The following is a 15953-nucleotide window of genomic DNA, read 5'->3' on the forward strand; positions in this document are numbered from 1 at the left end:
TGAAACTGTGTGGAAATCATCAGCATCATTTGACTAAAATTACAAGGTCACAAGGGGTAATCTATCTATCTATCTTGCGGACGCATCCGAGAAAGAGTTTACGATTCTTTTCCAGGAATCTCTATCAGCCATCAGATTTGGGAGGTCATTAATTTCTTGATTGACGTCCCTTGCCACACAGTCGATGTAGTTGAATGGTCTTCTTCCTCTACATGTTCGTGGAAGCCTCATACAGATGACATCTGAAATTATTTGGTCTTTTGCACGGTAGCAGTGGCCTGCAAATCTGGCTCGCCGTTGAGCAACGATGGAGGACACCTGTGGAACACCATCATAGATCTCTGCTTTGGTTTTATGTTCACGCCAGGATATATTTCGAACCCTCATCAACAGCCGGGTGTAGGTACCATCAAGACGGTCCTGAAGATCTTTCTTCATTGTCCAGGTCTCACTTCCATATAAGAGGATACTCTCTATGCAGGCTCTAAAGAAGGCAAGCTTGGTATTTCTTGATATGTTGGACTGCCAGATGGTGTGCAGTTTGTTGCAAGCTTTCCATGCTTGAGCTTTGCGAGTCAGAAAGTCTTTCTTGCTGTCGGCAACAAATGAACCAAGATATTTAAAGTCCGACACCTCCTTGAGTTGTGTGCCATCCCGAGAAAGGATTGGAGTTGGGTTCTTATCTCCATTAATACACATATATTCTGTCTTCTTGGAATTGAGAAAGAGGCCAACTTTGGCGGAAGCATCTTCTAAAGATGACAGAAGATCTTGGGCATCTTGTGATAACGTAGCTGTTAAAGCGATGTCGTCTGCGTAGTCAAGATCGGTTAAATACTTGTTCTTCTCTCTGCTCGTCTTATTGGGCATGATGTCAATCCCTTTGGACTTGTCAGTGTCTATCGACTGTCTGAGGAGATAGTCTACCACTATCACAAAAAGGTAAGGGGCCAAGGTGTCGCCCTGCAGGATTCCAGCAGTAGAGAGAAACTCTTCATCACCTGTTTGTACAAAACTTGAAGGATTATCATACATTATTGCAATAGCATTCACAATCTCCTGAGGGATCCCATAATTACGAAGAATATGCAGCATGGCCTTCCGGTTAACACTGTCGAAAGCTTTTGAGAAGTCAACAAACACAATATATGCCTGCTTCTTTGAGATTTTAAGCTCTTCTATTATCCTTCTAAGGGCTAGAATCTGTGGTGTGGTTGATCTACCCTTGCGAAAACCATTTTGGTTACGTCTGAGAATAGGATCTAGATGAGGAGAAATCCTGTTGAGCAGCATAGTGTTATACAGCTTGGCAGCAAGTGCTGACAGTGTGATACCTCTATAATTTGATGGTTGTGAAAGATCCCTTTCTTCGGGAGAGGTATAATTGTGGATCTTGGCAAGGCTTTTGGCTTATTTCCCTTCATGGTTTCATTACAGAAATCAAGCAGTTGCTGATGGAAGAGTGGGTTTTTCCAAACAATGGCTGGTATGTTGTCAGGACCAGGTGTTTTTGACTTGTTGAGCTTGCTCAGACCTTTTGCAGTTCCTCCATAGTAAATGGACCAGTGTGTATTGGGAGATCGTCAGAGACATTGCTGTTAAAGAACGTATCTTCAAGGTTTACGTCTTGCTCTGGTTTCCCTAGTAAGTTGGAAAAGTGTAGAAACCAGTTGTCACGACGCTCTTCAGATGTATTGCCTTTCACTCTAACCACAGGAGCAGATTTGGTGTCAGTTATCTCCCGGAGGAGTTCCCAAGAAGCTGCATGTTTATATTCATGATGGAGGTTGTCAAGTTCCTCTGTCTTCTTTTGAATAGAGGACTCCAGAGTTTCTGTGTAGGCTTTATCAAGAGTAACTTTGGCCGATTCGAGGAGCTTTTGTGATGCTCGGGTGGATCTAGCATTGTGTTTCATAGATGCACTCTTTAAGACATCTCTTGCCTCAGTGACTTTGTCTGATGCAGCAATGTTGTAGGACTGCTTTGATTTTTTAGGGAGCATCTCCAGTGCAACTTCCTCATTAGCCGCAACTAAGGTATCATAAGTGGTGCTAATATTGGGTTCTTGTAGCTCATCGTGTAGAGAACTGAAGCGGTTATAGACTGCTACCACAAACTGCTCACCCAGGATGGTGTCTCTGGTAACCTTCTTCCAGTCAATACGTTTCATTGGGTCTTTCATGGAAGTTCTGCATTTCCGGTAGCTGATTTGACATTTGCATGAAACAATCCTATGGTCCGAGTTCACACCCTCGAAGGAGCTGTATGCACGTGAATTCTTGATTGAGTTGATCCACTTCTTTCTTACCAGGACAAAGTCTAGTTGAACTAGTTGGCCATTAGGACGCCTATGTGTCCATAATCTGTTGATGCGGTTTTGAAACCTTGTGTTTGTGGCTATGAGGTTATGTTCCTGCAGGAAGTCTTTCATGTGGTTGCCATTTCTATTGGTTTCTTTAGCAGGTGTGAAGAGAGCATCCAATGGCCCAAGCTGAGCATTAAAGTCCGAGGTCAAATAACTATAAATTGCCGGATTTGGCTACTTGGTAATTAGGTAATTAGTTTGGCAGAAGCACGATGACCAGGGAGCAGCCACATTACATCGTAATTTTGGCTAGATGGTCCGTTAGATAGTTTACTGCTTTTCGGGATCCTCGGCGTCCATTTCTCTCTTTAACTTGGCCACAGCCGACATTCTCTCATCCCGCCTCTTTCGTCTTTCCTCAAGTTTATCCAATGGTATCAAGTGGTTAAGCTCTTCGACTATTTTGGTAGCTTCTGGTCCTGAGAAAGTTGGCGGTGGACCCGCGGAGTTCACTGTATCTTGCATCAGTTGCCCGTACCTCTCCAGGTAACTGCCAATACCTGATACGGAGAAAGGATAAAAATAGTGAAATATTATATGATTAGCGGCTGTGTGGTTTGAATTTTGCTATTATTTAGAGAACAGCCCATACGGTTTAATAGGGCATTTTAGATTAGGATTAGTGTTAGAGTTAAGGTTAAAGTTAGCAATTTAGCATTAGGGTTAGTGTTAGAGATGGGGTTATGCTAGTGTTAGGGTCAGAGTTAGAACTATCTTTAATAGATTGCATGTAGCAATGGTCTGTTTAGGCTATCCTCAGTAGATAACAAAATACATGTACTTTGCTATCTACAGTAAATCGCAGTATGTCTGTCTGGGCAATACTATCTTATGTATATCGAATTACGTTTTTGTGACGCTATTTTCAGTAGATATACTACATCATAGCAAAATGCATGTACGTTGCTATCTTCATTAGTTAGCAAAGGGTCTTTTTTTTTACATAATTATCTTCAGTAGATAGCAAAGAGTCGGTCTAAAATGCTATCTTCAGTATATAGCAAAATGTCCATGCGTGTATATTGGGGGAAGGAGGTGGCGGCAAAAAGGAAGGGGCGGCAGGAGATGAAGTGGCGTCAAAAAGAAGTATCAAAGAAAAAAGGGCTTAAAATTGTCCAAAATGTTTAAAAATTGTGAAACAACATTTTTTTGCGCTTCACTTTTTAAACCATAGAAAAAATGGGCCAACCTTTTCGGGCTGTTGGGAGGGGACGGCATAATTCACCCCACCCCTAGGAGCGGCCTGGGTACGCCACTGGTGTCTGTGCATTGCTATATATTGATAGCAACTGTTTGTACATTGCTATCTTCAGTAGATAGCAAAGGTTCTGTAAAATGCTATCTTCAGTAGATAGTAAAATGTATAATGCATTGCTGTTTTCAGTAGATAGCAATGTATGTAAAGTGCTAGCTTCAGTAGATAGAATCATTGGGAGATGCCAAAATGTACTTACATCGCTGTCTGTAAAAGTATAGTATCTTCAGTAGATAGAGAGGTTTGAAAAGTGCATGCTTCAGTAGATAGCATGGTGTCTCTAACTATTTTGAGTATATCTTTAGCTGATCGCAAGGTCAATAAAGTGTTATCTTCAGTAGATAACACATTATTGTCTGTCTAATGATATCCTCAGTAGATAGCAAAGTGTTCATTATACAGATATCTTCAATGGATAGTAAATTGTCTGCAACGCTATCTTCAGTGTCCATAACTGACCATGAGGCCTTTATTTTTAGAAGACAGCAGTGTTACTTTACCCTACTACTTCAACGTTCTATAACAATAATGTTTTTTTTCTATGTGCTGATGATTAATAAAGAAAAAATACTTCAAATATTTTACCGTCTGCGTTGAGATGCATGACTTCAAATGGTCCAATGAATGCCCAGCGAGGTCCTAATCCAGCCCACATTACTCGATCCATGTCTTCAACGGTTATCACACCGTCCTACAGAGAATAAATCAATGTTTTATTTATATTAATTAGATTAAGACTTATTATTCCTGGTCCTCGTATATTTTAGCCATTCAGCTTGTAGTGCTGACAATCCTCTATGTTTAGCCCCCATTAAGCGTTCTTTAACATAAAAAAGATCATAATACTTGATCCTACAGACCGCATTGTCTAAGTTCCTTGTTCAATTTTTCATATTATACCGTAGCTTCCTGTGGTATATGACAGATAATCACTTCCAACATCATGGAATTACGATAATGATACCACGGTTAACAGCACATAATGATGCTCTTACTCAAGTATACCATATTATCGGAACTTGACATGATTGTGCGTACACTTTACATTATTCTTAATTACAAATTGTTAAACAAGTAAAGCAGTTTATTAGTATAAATAATTTGTATACATGGCCTTATTGACTTACATTAACTAATCTCCAGCATTCTGCAACCAAAGCATATTGCACACGGTTTAATGCATACCCTCGTGGTTCCTTGTTCACTGTTACTGGTACTTGACCAACCTCTTCAAGTAACGCCCTTGTACGTCTGATCACATCAGGATCGGTCCATGGTGATGGGACCACTTCCACTAGAGGGGCGTGATATGGTGGGTTGATCTGTATTTCATTCAAAAATAAAGAGTAATTTCCGTTTATTTTATGAACGTTTGGTTGGTTATGCTGAAGATTCGTTGTTTTCAATACAGCAGCAGACCCACCCTCCAAAAAATGCATCAATCAAAATTAAGAAATAGCTTCATTGTATATGTAATCACAGTCATCCAAAAAAGAAAGACCCCACTACTTTGAGGGTCCGTAACTTTGATCTCATTTAATCAATTTATAAGCGGTCTTTAGCAAAGTCATAGTTCATTGAATTTACAACCGTATGACAACTTCAAACAGGCGAAAATAGTAACTTTTTGCACAATTTAAATAGAATTGGCCATTGCTCATTGAAATGAAGCTAGTATAGGGACAATATAAGTGTGCTCTTTCATTTAATGACATAAAATTTGAAAAATATTGTAAGGAACACACGAAGTTTTGATTCTTAAAACCTACATATTGGTCAAAATTGTGCTTGAACAGGTCGTTTTCAACAGATTTACCACATTCACCTTGCTATAAACATTGAATGCGTTATCTGTTGACGCAATGAAACAAAGTGTTTTTAGAGGGAAATGTTAGCTTTCGTTCGATATAAAAAAATTCTGATTGGATGAAGGGAACACTTGAGGTTTTGACAAAAACCAATCACAGATGCCTATTTCCACTGGTCACCAGCAAGAAGCTCACACCGCTCTTGTGATGCTATGCACTCAACCGTGTAGTGTAATTAAAGACTCCGGTGTATCGAGTTGGAAACTCTGCATGTTTTATAAGAGAATCGTTTTGTAGCCAAACTTTTCCAAATCGCATAATTTGCAACTTTTCAAATCGCATAAAATTCCATTCGTTTTAAATCTCAAATTTCTCGATTATTCCGATTTCGTTTGATACAAGTCACGGTTGTTTGATGGCATAGAACGATTCATTTAAAGCAAAGTTGAACACTGATGGCGCTATCGCTTAAAATATTGGCATTAAAAAACCATACAAATTAGCAATTAATGTCTAAGATCCTGTCTACTCAACGGAAACTCCTGGTCTACCACCGTCTTAGTACAAGTCCTGACGTCACTATCCTAGCTGCTATGCTAGTGTTTTTCAAATGTTGACCTTAAGTTCCTCACTTGATCAATCTCCACTTGACAGTCAGATAACACACAGTGTTAGTCCAGCAAAATACCACAGTTCGTTGATGGAAATAATTCAGTCTGTCACTTCAGTCCTTGAATCGACAAGGCAATCAAGCACTATTTCTTCTCACTAACACACAAGACCCGCGAATCGAAGTTTGAAGACTTCACACAATTTATGGTAACTTTTATACCACTACTGGCAGGGGGGGGGGGGCGGCCAAGATTGGCTCAATTTTGACGTTGTCATTGGTTTTACACGTAAACACAAAAATGTCTCAAATTATTCCAAAACTGTACGTATGTTATTAAGCACTATTTTTATCAGTCTAAATCCGTTGAGGTTCGCCAGTGAACCTCATTGCAAGTACTGTTTTTTTGATTTTTTTTGTATGAATAACGCACGATATGTTACGATATATACTGAAAATTTCCCCTGTGTGTATCAATGAGTTTACGTCGTGTAGTGGTTACGGATCTCGCCGCCCACGCAAAGGGTCCCGATATCGATTCCCATCCCCGGCGATGATTAGAAATTTTTCTTCTTCTTTTTTCTTTGAATTTAAAATTATTTATTTTCATGTGAAAATGTATATATTGCACTGGGAAATATATTTTGTGCATTTTTTTTCTGTAATGGGGCCACCCGGCCAATAGAGCTAAAAACGGATCTTGGCTCTCCGAGAAAAAAATAATTGCGTCCATCGTGCAGGCAGTGTTGCCGTCATATTGTCTGTTTTGTTTACGCTTTTGGCTGTTGCCACATTGAATAATGTAGTCCACCATCGTCTGACTACTGGCTAACATAAATTCTGTTAGGCTACAACTCCAATCTGCTGCCTCTTGTTTAATTACTCTCCAGGCCTTATGATTAATATATATATGTATCATATTATAATAATTCACTAATTATAGCATATTAAACCATTTCTAAATATAGCTCATTACCTCAACACAAACCAATCAGAATCATTCATCTGTGTAGTTGCTTACTGTAATAGCGCCACCACCTCATCCTGAAGTAATCATGATCATTCTAGTGGTTTACATTATGTATAATTGTTTACTAGCCTATATGGTCAATAAAGATCTATTTATTTTGACATGTTTTGCACATATGTCTATATTGTATATTTCGTGTCTATTTGTATTATATACTTACAGGATGGCATACTACGCACTGATGTCGCCTTTTAACATCTTCTGTAAATTTAGATGGCTGTATACCAGAACAAGAACTAGCAAGTATAGTCTGGTCCTCAGCAAACTGTTCCATCTCAAGAAAGACTTTGTTCTTTACTTCACAAACTTCTGGAACGCATTCCTAAAAAGGGGTAAAAATCAACCAAACATATAGAAAACGTATACTGTATAGAAACTTCGAGTGTGCGCTGTTTCGATTAAATTTCGATTAAATTTCGGCTTTATGGTCGAAGTCAGTGAACCGAATTTTCCTTTTTACTAAGACCTGATTTAGACTCAGTTCTCAGTCCTATGTCAATGACTCACCCCATTGGGACTGAGATACGTCCCATAGATATCTTCAGGTTTGGAAGTCAAATTTCGTGTTTAATACATATTTCGTGATAAATAACACTAGGTTGAAACAAAACCAAGGATCAAATACCTGTTACTGTCCAAAAATGGAAAATCTACTGTCAAACTTTCGCCGAATTCTACACCCTTGCGAAGGGTTCCGAATTTGCGTCAGCAATAATAAAAAATCTCCCATCTTTGCAATCAAAAACACAGAATTATACAACTTTGGATATAATACGGGCACAAGAAACCATTGCCCAACAATATAGAATAGAACATTAGAAGTTAATTGTCGAAATAATGTGCTCCCTATGTGTGCGGAAAGTGCGCAAAACACTTCCCATAAAACATGTGGGAGATTAAAAGTGCACACTCCAGGCTAGTCAAATCGTGCTTTTTATTCGATGTCGAATACAAAATTACATTCTATTTTCGTACTATTAATTTTTTTAAATAGAATCCCTACTAATTAAATTTTTGATCCCATAACTATTCGTTTTGCTGAGATATACTGTTCATTTTGATTAGGTATGCACTTTGAACCGACAATCTTATCAAAATGAATAGTTTCCGTCTTATTTTAACAAGAAACTCTTCAAACAAGATTACCCATTTCATTTTGACAAGATTCTGTTAACCCTCTGAGCACTACCTGCCGATCTAACATTGCCTGTGATTGGTCAATTACATGATATCTTCATTTTAATCACCAATCAGAATGGAGCTTTGCAAATAATTCATCCCATTTTTTTTGCGTGGTGAAATTATTCTAACAATGTTGCTGATTGGTCCAATTGATAATGAAAGCGAAGGTTTGTTGACGAATTACTGGCCACTGAAAACAATTGTTTTTGATAAAAAAAATGCCAAAAAACAAATCTCAAACCTGAAAGGACTATACAATGTGACAATCCTAATAGCTAATTTTTGCCACCTTTTCTGGGGGCAAGGCATATATATTTTGAGTAAATGGTCAAAAATTAGCTGAAAGTACATAAAAGGCCCATAATCTTAATAAATACCGTACAAACCCGTCTACAAGCATATAGTAGCGAATTTCACGCTAGCGCCCTCCACAATATCATATCATTATGGAATTTGAGCAAATCAATTACCGACACAAGCAGGTATACAATGTATTATTTTATCTTTATTTCGTAACTCACGAGCATAGCTCACTTGGTAAGGTATAGGACTTTGGTACATGAGCGCTTTAGACTATAGATCGAAAGATGGTGAGTTCGAGCCTCATCACGGTCACATGAATTTTATAAACCAAATATATTTCGAACTTTTCATTTATATTTTGGTGTTGTATTTATATTTTCTTACATTCTTCTATTAAGACTCTTTTCGTGTTCTCTCTTTTCATATTTGTTTAATTTTTTTCTATAATTGTTTTCCTTCTATTGTTTCTTTTCTTTGTTTTCTTTGTCTTTTTTCTTGTTTTTTTTTTTCTTTTCTTTTTCTTTTCTTTTCTTTGATTCATATTACCAGGAGAGGAGTGAATTAAAGGCCCATTCGGTGATTTGCTCATCCGGACGATCGTAAAAATCATCAAAATTCAGATTTTGTACTTTTGTCATTGTCATAGATGTGCTAACATAGCCTGCTAGTGGTTTAGCCGAAAACCGCATATAATCTGTAATAATCTGTAATTTATATAGAGGCATGCATGCTTTTATCGATTGACTCCAAACAAAGGATTTGAACCGATGTCCTTCACGCGTAGTGCAGTCGCAGTGCAGTCCATTCAATCAATTGCTGTCATCAACCTATTTGATCGCAGTGCATTTGTTATGTTTGTGAGAAGAACTGTCGCGGTATATTGCAATCATACTATTGTTGAATGCATTTGAGTAGTCCGCCATATTCACTGTATGATACGTCATATGCACAATCTCTTTACTGACAGTTAAAATTAGCTACATGTATTTGAATGGGGTAAATCCGATTATTGCATAACTTCGCCAGCGTATTCAAAACATAGGTTATGTAAAGGTCGACATACACGAAGCAATTTTCCAAGCAATTGCCTGTTGCACAGACCTTGGAAAAAGATTGCTCCGTGTATTTTGGATTTGCAAGGAATTAATCCCCCAAGCATCAGGCAAATTAATCCCCCGAGCAACAGGCAAAACAGTAGAGACATGCTCTACTTTCAAGGTTGTTGCATGCAATCTAACCTCCTCCAGCCAATCAGCTGAGTGAACACGACTGGTCACTGCATTCATTTGGGAATGCGTGGGGACCAGCTTGATTCACCATCCACAACATGATAATGTGTGCACATGCTACATTATACACTTGTAGGCCTATGTTTTTGTTGGTGGTGGTGTTTAGCCTTTTTTTTTTTTTTTTTCCTTAGCCTTTTCTTTATGGAAAATTGTATAGATATACAGGAGAGGATGGCAATCTTTTGCTTTCAGGACAACACATGAACCATTTGGATATTATTACGAAAATCATTAACCACTACTTATGTTTTGAGTATATCCCAAACCTATGGCCACGCTCAAGGAATTGCAAGGCCGAACATTGCTTCGTCTATTTTGATCAATTGCACAGCTTCATGGTCAGTGAGCACATAATCTCACCAACTAAGTAATGGGCCTTGCAATGGAAATTGCCTCGTGTACGCCCACCTTAAGGGATAAACTGACTGTGCATAGGAGCATAGGTTCAAGTTTTTGTTATGGTAATTAATCCTGTTAGTGTAAAGGCCGGCATACACGAGGCAATTTTCCAAGCAATTGCCTGTTGCACAGACCTTGGAAAAAGATTGCTCCGTGTATTTTGGATTTGCAAGGAATTAATCCCCAAGCATCAGGCAAATTAATCCCCTGAGCAACAGGCAAAAAGGTAGAGACATGCTCTACTTTCAAGGTTGTTGCATGCAATCTAACCTCCTTCAGCCAATCAGCTGAGTGAACACCAGCTGGTCGCTGCATTCATTTGGGAAATATAGGGACCAACTTGATTTGATTCACCGACATTGTAATGTGTGTACATCGTATGCTACATTGTAGGCTACATTGTAGGCCTATGCTGTTGTTACCACTGGGTTGTTGCTGTCAAATAAAACATCATGGCCAAAGCAACACCTATGGCACGAAAATTCCTTGACTTGCACGAGGAACACGAAGTTCTTTGGAACGTGGGGCACGCAGCTTACCGTGATAAGAAAAAAAGAACTATCGCTTTAAACAACATATCGGAGGAAATAGGAGTGAGTGGCGAGTGCACATATAAAGTTTTCAATACTTTGAATATATAGGCCTACGTTGCTTAGGGAACAAGAACATGTTATCCCATCTGTCCCATAATTCATTCATATTTTATTTTTGTTCTCCTTCTCCGCCTCTTCTTTAGGATAAGTTGTATATATATACACAGGTGATATGATTATGAAAATCATTAACCACTAAATATGTTTTGAGTATATCCCCAAATCTATGACCACGCTCATGGAATTGCAAGGCCACAAATTGCTTCGTGTATTTTGATCAATTGCGCAGCTTCATGGTCAGTGAGCACATAATCTCACCCACTAAGTAATGGGCCTTGCAATGGAAATTGCCTCGTGTACGCCCACCTTAACATCACTACTTCGGTCAATAAAGGTTGTGCATATGACGTAAATCACACCGTAAATATGGCGGACTACTCAAATGCATTCAGCAAAATTTTGCAATCAGACTACCGCGACAGTTCGTCTCACAATCATTAACGAATGCACTATGATCAATAGGTTGATGACATCATTTGACTAAATGGAATGTACTGCGCCATGAAGGACACCGGTTCAAATCTTTTGTTTTGAGCCAATCAATAATTTCACACACAAACTCTGTACAAAAGAAGTTGGCCTTTGTAGTTGAATGAGCTAAATAGTTGTCTTTGTAAGATGAAATGATTAAATTTTTGGAAGATATTCTATTTATGATGGGATAATAGATTCAAACATAGAATAATTATTATTCCTTATTTATTTTATTTTTTATTGAAAAGACTGCAATTGTGGCAACAAAACAATATTTTTTTTTAATGTCACCACAAGTCTTTCATTCAATATTATTCTGCGTTTCCTTAAGCGCTCCACAGACTCCGAGTATTGTACGTACAATATTGTATGCAACATATCTACGTTATTTCATCTATTGCCATTCTATTTCTAGTAATGTTTAAGTTCTAACGAATGGAGAGGAGCAGTTTCAGACAATAGCTTGGGATTATTGGGGCAGAGGTTATCTTTTGAATTCTTTCTTGACCACTGAAGAATAGTCAAGACTGTCAAGGACACTCGGCGCGAATTGAAAGACCATGTCACTCGCCACAAAAGAATGTCAATGTTCATAAAACACAAATAAATGTCAAAAAGTTTAATCAAAACGAGCATAAAACGGAACCAGTCCCCAGACAGTGCTCTCTTTACTGCCAAAGTCTGACGCTCTATCAATTGAGCTATATGGTCCTGATATATGAAACATTCGTTATTATGTCAATACAATTGATTTGTGTTACAATATACATAGATGGAATGTATTATAGCCACCTATTGCCAGTACACGGTGGTGCCAGTATAATTATAGTTTCTCAAACTCCAAATACAAAAAGCAACTAACTTAATTGAGGGCGTTTCTTTGATATATGCTTCTAGACGGGTTTTACGGTATCAGGGCTGCCAGCATGCCACAGGAGGAGCAGGGGCAAGTCTTCTCAGAAGGGCAGCTGCCTTCTTCTCCCCCTTGGATACGTCACGTCACTACCACCTTAAGGGGTACTACACCCTGCCCAATTTTGTGCCTATTTTTGCATTTTTCTCAAAATTATAGAGCATTGGTGACAAGTAAGATATGTATATTATAGGGCAAGGACTACAACTGCTACACTGGAAATTTTTATTTCAGCACAGACAACAGTTGTGGAGTTACAGTCAAAATGAGGGAAAACCAATATTTGATCAATAAATCAATAACTACTTGCCTTGAGTTGCTGAACTTTCAGTGCAGTAGTTGTAGTCCTTGCCCCTAAAATATACATATCTTACTTGTCACCAATGCGCTATAATTTGTGAGAAAAACGCAAAAATAGGCAAAAAATTGGCTAGTGGTGTAGTACCCCCTTAACGTTATTGTATCTGCAATTCCAACCAACCTGAATATATTTCGCTCCTCTCACTGTCTCCTCAAGATTGGTGCTCCCTTTAATAAGGGTCATTTGTTCATCAGGAGATAGAGACCCTTTTAGCAAACCTTTAGATTGAAGGTCCTTGAGTTGTTCTTCAATGAATTTCAGCCCTTCGGTTATCTATTATAGTATACGAGAAATGTTATGTATTTTTTATACGGTAATATACCGGGGTAATATACTGGTACTATAATAACGCAAATTGCCGAATTAGAGAGTTGTTGCTTGGTGGTTCACCAATTACTGGCATTATTTTGCTGTAATACTAATAGTGGCGGCGCCGGTCAGAACTCCTGCCCTCTGTTGTCCCAGTAAAAACTCAAAATTACGAAAATTTAGACTTTTTGCGGCAATTTTGCCCAAAAGTTGTTCATTTGGAGCTAAGAAATCGGAACGAAATTTAATAAATGAGAGATTTTATAATATCTCCGTGGTAAATCATTTCAAATCACGAAGGACTTGAATATTTTGGATTGAAATTTGAATCTACAGGATTTGATTTTTAATCTTGATTTAGATATTAATTTTAGATTAAAGTTTTAGATAATATTTATGTTTTAGATTGAAGTTTTGGGGTGCGCTAGCTCTTTTGAATATAATGCACCACATGCATATCATGAGGATACAACAAGAATGTTATTGACTGCACTTGTTTAATATACATTGCTATTTTTGTCTAATTTACCTGGGATTGTTTGACGTCATAAATGACGACATTGTATCCAGCACTCGCAAATATCATGGCCCAACTGCGTCCAATAAGACCACTACAACAAGAACATTGATAATAATGTCAATTTTATACAAAGTTGAAGATGGACATGGGTACAATCTTTTTTGTCTTGGTCGAAAGGATAGGACTAGTAGGCCTAACTAGTATTCATCGGAAGTATAGCATTTTCACCTGATGATCAACTTCAGTTTCGTATTTTTTATATGTGTGTGGGGAGGAGTACTGTTTGTTCGTTCGGGGCCCGGTATTCGGGTGGCCACTCTGTGGCGGAGACAAGCTCGGGTCCGTGCGATGTGGTGTGTGGGTACATGTGGGTGTCATGTATCATGCTGGGGCCGGGTGGATGGTTGATTGGAGGGGTGCTCTTGAAGATGACAAATAGTGTATTTACCTATTATACCATGTGTATAAGTACGATATACATCATATGCCAGTGGCGTAACTCCTATGCGCTGGGGGCGTCCCCGGGCGGGCACCCGGGCTAATGGGGGCACCCAGGCCTGGATACCCTTTCCACACGATGATACTTTGTGGAAGTGGAAACCTTTACCCACCATGCATAGAATTACTCTTTATTTGGGTGCCCCTTCAACACAAAATTTTCGCGCGCATTGCATCATAAGTTGTCATTTGAAAGACCGAAATTCAGCTTAATTATACCAAATTAGTGGTATCCGGGCGCCACAACAACTAGTGACGAATCTTCAAAAGTAAAGACATTGGAGAAGATGAAAACATTTCATTTTTTAATATGACGTTCATTGAAATATGAAATACATTTGATCTGAAACATTATTTGTAATTTATTTGGTAGGTCTATGGCTTTCAATATCAAAATTGATTAGATATGCACCATGCACACCCTTGGATAGGGGCACCCGATCTACTTTCGCACCCGGGCACCCTGATCCAAAGTTACGCCACTGCTGCCGAGGTACATTAGGGGTCTACACTTCGAAAGCTTTCGAACTTACGTCCAGTCATATGATTAAAACATCATTAATGTGTCCAGATTGGGTGGCAACTGATGATATTTACATTCCATGTGCTTACCTTCCTACAATACTTATCTTTTCCTTAGATTTAGTTGCCATTTTTTTTTATCTGCAGGTATGCCAACTGCTAGAACTGACTGTAGCTAAATGTAAAATATAAATCAGCGCAACCACGCATTGCACACTAGCACAATTTAACATGAAACTATAATGGAAACATAACATGCAAAGGCAGATAAATTTTTTTAAACATGATACTGCTAACTTGACATTAGTGAACCAAATTTGTACTTCCGAGCTACAGTAAAAAATAGTTAAAAGTCAATTAACTTCATTTACATTTTTAAATGAAAACCTACCCTTCTAAATAACTCCAACCAATTTCTTTTCTGATTAACATAATATCGTTAATTTTATATTAGTGAACCAGGTGTGTACTTTCATCCAGTTGTAGCTGGTTCCAAAAAATGACAACTAAATCGAGTCATATACTGTAAAAACTCGATAGTTAGAATATGTGCTTACTATCGAGCGCTTTTAAAACATGCAAACATGAAGAGCCCCATCCACAAAAGTGTAAAGGGTTTTGAGCAAATCATCGATACACATAGTTATATACGAACAATTTAACCTGCAAATGTGTGTCTCAACCTCATTAGCTCAGTTGGTAAAGCGCCGGGCTTCGGTACAATTGCATGTTTTAAAAGCGCTCGATAGTAAGCACATATGCCAACTATCGAGTTTTTATGGTATGCACTTTCACACAATAACGTGAATGGTGGTCTAACGAGCCGTTTGGTTATTATGTTCATTATTTACAATACACTGTATATTCTTAATCATGTGACCAATTGTGTATAATATTCATAGAAATAACAACAATTTGTTCTTACGATAATATTACGCCAAATAAAAAATTGTAAATGAAAATAATTATGTTATAATGGTTATTACGGTTTTTTAAGTTAAAGGTTTAAAATACAAGTTATGGTGTACCACAAGTGTACATTCTTGGACCCCTATATATTATTATAGGCATAAATGATAATAAAATACATCAAGGATGTTCCAGAATTTATTCTCTCTGCTGATTACACAACATTATTATGCTCAAATAAGAATATAGCTAGTAAGGTAGTTTTAATATAGAAATATAATTATTCATCGTGAACCAGAACAAACAAGCACAATGGGAATAACTTGATAGTCTACAAGAAGAAACCGAATAAACCGAATAATCTTAACAAGAGCAAAGGAAAGTTTAACCCAACTAATGTAGCTTAATGTGTTACAATAAAACTTGAAGAAACGAAATTAGCAAGTGTCGGCGCAAACTAAAAAGAAGAAGCTCGGTATCGGAAGCGGTGGTTTGACGGGCTGTCATTTTCATTAAAATTAAAAGGAGGGGGGGGGGTCATGAATAATATGTC

At 38.0% G+C, this 15953-nt stretch overlaps 1 protein-coding gene across 1 annotated transcript; it reads right to left on the reverse strand.

The window, feature by feature from the left end:
* Positions 1 to 2511: 2511 nt before the first annotated feature.
* Positions 2512 to 14622, reverse strand: LOC140161709 (lambda-crystallin-like). Its single transcript, XM_072185009.1, has 7 exons — positions 14582 to 14622; positions 13481 to 13562; positions 12763 to 12915; positions 7229 to 7390; positions 4748 to 4942; positions 4206 to 4311; positions 2512 to 2865 (listed from the first exon to the last, which is right to left on the reverse strand). Exons 1-7 carry the CDS (start codon positions 14620 to 14622, stop codon positions 2636 to 2638), a joined length of 969 nt encoding a protein of 322 aa, XP_072041110.1. The 3' UTR covers positions 2512 to 2635.
* Between the last annotated feature and the right edge of the window lie 1331 nt (positions 14623 to 15953).

This window comes from Amphiura filiformis, chromosome 10, assembly GCF_039555335.1.
Source record: "Amphiura filiformis chromosome 10, Afil_fr2py, whole genome shotgun sequence".
In the NCBI taxonomy this organism is placed as follows: domain Eukaryota; kingdom Metazoa; phylum Echinodermata; class Ophiuroidea; order Amphilepidida; family Amphiuridae; genus Amphiura; species Amphiura filiformis.

Bases quoted from the DNA above. Each gene is read 5' to 3' on its own strand.
- LOC140161709 (XM_072185009.1), bottom strand. From the start codon at position 14,622: ATGGCAACTAAATCTAAGGAAAAGATAAGTATTGTAGGAAG. The intron at 13,563-14,581 runs GTAAGCACATGG...TTCTTGTTGTAG, and splicing joins AAGATAAGTATTGTAGGAAG to TGGTCTTATTGGACGCAGTT. The intron at 4,943-7,228 runs GTAAGTATATAA...AATGAAATACAG, and splicing joins AGTGCGTAGTATGCCATCCT to ATCAACCCACCATATCACGC.